This window comes from Metarhizium robertsii, assembly GCF_000187425.2.
Source record: "Metarhizium robertsii ARSEF 23 chromosome Unknown MAA_Scf_8, whole genome shotgun sequence".
NCBI lineage: Eukaryota > Fungi > Ascomycota > Sordariomycetes > Hypocreales > Clavicipitaceae > Metarhizium > Metarhizium robertsii.
Window position 1 is genome coordinate 361,100 of NW_011942226.1, and position 3,850 is coordinate 364,949.

General features: G+C 47.1%; 1 protein-coding gene across 1 annotated transcript; it reads right to left on the bottom strand.

The window, feature by feature from the left end:
• Nucleotides 1–2,192: 2,192 nt before the first annotated feature.
• Nucleotides 2,193–2,559, bottom strand: MAA_11465 (Ankyrin repeat-containing domain protein; the record flags this gene model as incomplete). The annotated part of the gene is made up of 2 exons (XM_011413459.1): nucleotides 2,193–2,219; nucleotides 2,284–2,559. The coding sequence occupies 2 exons, from the start codon at nucleotides 2,557–2,559 to the stop codon at nucleotides 2,193–2,195; spliced, it is 303 nt and encodes a 100-aa protein (XP_011411761.1).
• Between the last annotated feature and the right edge of the window lie 1,291 nt (nucleotides 2,560–3,850).

A 3,850-nucleotide genomic window follows, 5' to 3' on the forward strand; every position in this document is an offset into this window, starting at 1 on the left:
GTGCAGCGGTATTTTGCCTGACATGACCCGTTACATTGGCCCACTTTGGTGAGACAATAAGCCGTGTGATTGAGTTATATGACGGCGCCTATTCTGGAGGTCTATGCACATGGCCAGCGAGCCAATATCTGGGATGAATGAGTGACCTGGGTAGAGGTATTCCAGTCTCGTGTGCTTTCCAGAGACATGATAGCAGATGTGACTTCACATAAAATTTGATGGTACAAAACTGTCCTGGAACCCTGCTGATTGGTGGTGGACGACCCACCGAAATGAGTGTGTGGTGCAAATGAGTGTCGAGATGAGTGTCCCCGGTCCCGATCATCACTCCAGTGATGCTTGCGTGTTCTTGACAGAGGCAGCATTGTGCTTGAATGAGCGACCTGATCTTGACAGATCCCTTCGGTTACTCCGACGGCATACCTTTTATCTGGTACAATTTATGCACAACTACCAGTGTGTGTGTTGGAAACTCCTAGAACGAATCATACAATACTACTACCAAGAACGAATGCCCTGCCTATACATACTCATGTGTCAGATTGCATCGTGCGAATGTTGAATAACACTGTGCCCGGTCACCAACCGTAGGGCTTAGAAGATTGGATGCCCTCAAAATGATGGATAAGGTCGTCTTCATTGATTGAACAAGAAAATCTTGGTGTGATTGCTAATTGTCATCATAACGGTTGTGAATGGACAGAGATAGCAGAAAAACGCCATTCTGAGGGGTAAAGGCTCGGGCGAAAGGAAGTAATTGCTATTTAAAAAGGCCTGCTAGAAGAGAGACCTAAAACAAGGAGCAGAGGAATAATCAACTATTTTTTTTAAAAAAGAAAAAAAGAAACGATAGACGGTATCCCCCCTGACTTGTGCCACCGTATTTCTAACATCATGCTATAGCCTGCAGTGTGTATTGGTCAATGCAGAATCATGCATTCAGGCACGGTGCGCAGTTCCACCCCTTGTCTGTTCTTGACGGCTTTGTGCAATCCGGCACTCGACCTTGTTCGTGCCCTTGTACCATCACAATATTATGGATGGGTCCCGGCCGGTGGCTGTGACGGTACAAGGGCACGAGCAAGGTCAAGTGCGACTTGGATAATGCGATTGTTCACAAGGAGAGTAAGAGCTTCCGAAGGAAGCTCTGACTCGAGCTAGCTAAGCCTTAAAGTGGGGCCGTACGTAAAAGGCCCCCTGCCCCCTGCCCCTGAGCTCCGCACAGCTTATGCCCCGGCTTTTGCAGCGATCAGCAAATACTCCCTTTCGGGTATTTTTGACAAGAACGGAAAGGTCACCTGCCATGTACCCCGGTCCATATCCCGACTCTGACTCCACAATGCGTTGTGACAAGTCACAAGTGACAATCCACTACTCAGCTAACTCTCAACACTCATGAAGGATGATGCAATTCACTAAGGGCACCAAATCGACCCAGCACCTTCCGTGCTTACCAGTAGAACTAGCCGTTTCAGGTTTAGGTTTCGACTCCAAGCCAGCGCTGCTAACAGTCCGAACATAGCGCATGACCTGCTTCATGGCCCAGTGAAGTAAATAGTGCAAAATACCGTATACGATATTTTTTCAACCCCACACTGCACTGGATTGTTTAGGAATTCGCTGCACTGCACGGTATACGGTATTGCACTGTATTCGAGCAATATCGTATTGTAATATCATATCGCACGCCGTGCAAAGAGCCGCCTGGCCAAAGCATGAAGCTAACCTGATTAAGGTAATAAGGTGGAGGCTCAAGTTTGGCTCTCAATATTTGACCCGACTAAACTAGCAGTCCGTTTGACTTGGCCAAACTACACTACCAGTCTCCTGAGATAATACAGAGTAAACTATTAGTGCGTCCGTCACTGCCAGACCAGACTGCACTGTAAAATTGTGGTCTGAACTGTTAGTCTACGCACGTGACTTATGGCATTCCGGAGCAGCCTCTGATCATGGTCTGTCACACACACGATTGTATGGGACAGCTTGGGCAAAACGAGAGACTCTTGATTTTCTACCTAAGAGAGCGGAATTATACGAAATTAAATACTTCTAAGCAGCAGTATTACGACTTCCTATTGCCACTTGGCACTGGTAAGTGGCAAGTTGCCACCTAGGCAGTGATGCTTGCGTGTTCTTGACAGAGGAAGCATTGTGCTTGAATGAGCGACCTGATCTTAACATAATCAGAGTCAATTCGGCTTCGAGAAGCGAATATCCTAGTTGCACGTCTCATTAGCGCGGTGCGAGTAAAGCCATGGGTCGGCGGGCAGGTAAACTTACATTTACACCCACTGCCGCATGCAAATCCTGCTCCGCGTAATAGATACGATCGACGAACTCTTTCAATTCCAGGTCCGTGTAGATACGATCGACGTAGTCTTTCAAGTCACGAAGTGCAAGCAGCTGTTTGTCTGTCATGTCTTGCAGCATTCTATAGCTCGGGTTTTCTGTATAGTCGGCTCGGCCGACAAACGAAGCGTTTGCTCCTGGACTAGCAGTAGCTAGCCCAATGATGACATTGATGAGGGCGAATAGGGTTGTTGCGAAGGCCTTCATTGTAGCGCCAGTAAGCAATTTTGAAGACGATAATGAGGATCTAGAGCGTAATGTTTTGGAGTGAAAATGAGTTGCAACCAGTGAAGCTGAAGCAGTCTACTTCCCGTTTTATAGTTCCTCACGGTTCACTCTTGAGTGGTAAACTGAGAGGGATACCTACCTCGCGCCAGGGTGAGACTGGGATTACGTTCCAGAGGGGCATCCAAATTATGCATGTCTTGGCGTGAAATACGAGCATATTGGATACGGGTTTTAAAATGACATTGCCCTGGTATACTCAGCTTGGACCGTTACATTACCCTTCCAATTATGGGAATCCTGGGTCCGTACGCATCCATCGCAGCAGAATGTCCAGAAAGCTCTTCACTCACACGCCAGCAGATTCTGAGTCAAGGGGCTTCGGTCATGCCGTTTGCTTAGTTGTCTTCTGTTTTCAACGAACATTAATCGACTTGCCAAGCTTCTACGAGTCAGAAAGCCCGGGGGTTAGCGTGCGAGTTAACACGGGACTTGACCTTCCCGATCCTCGTGGGCTGTTCAAGTTTTTTTTTTTTTTTTTTTTCTTTTTTTCCCTTCTCATAAGAAGAGGCTATGTCAGGTACCTACGGCGGAAACTTTTTGTAATCTGCTTGCTGCCTGCGGTCTAGGTTTATAATGTCTGTCGTTACTTCTTTAGGCAATTGGCAACAAATGAAGAAAGGCATTTGGTGGAGCCATGCGATGAACTGAAAAGCATTATCTCCCATGCAATTCCCTGCTCTGCTCCCAATCAGTCATCCGTGATTTCTTCAGCATTAATTATCCCTTGAAGCATGCGTCTCTGGGCATCCTGCGTGCTGATCTGCCGTTGACGAGCTAGTGGGATAACAAGCGGAACTTTGTCTTGGTTGTGAGCCCTAGTAAAGTTTTGTTACATTGGCCCTAGAAGAAACGATAAAATTTTCTTAGTGCACAGAAAATTTCGGCTCGGCTTCAACTGTGCTATGCCGCATTGAAACCAATGGGGCATCATCCCACGAATCTTATGCATTTCGGTGCTTGCTGAGCCATATGGCATCTGGCTTATGAGACGAGACGGAGCCAGGCATGCCCATCAGCATTACCCATTTAACTCCGGCATGCATCGTAGGTACCCAAGGCTCCACGATAATCAATACATAACGTCATGCAACCCAGCAACAATCAATAACAGTTCCATTTCATATTATGTGAAACCTAATACTGAGCAGCACCTTGGATTTACCCTTCGACCTCATGTAGGCCATCGCACTGTAAGGGAACGGCCCCACTT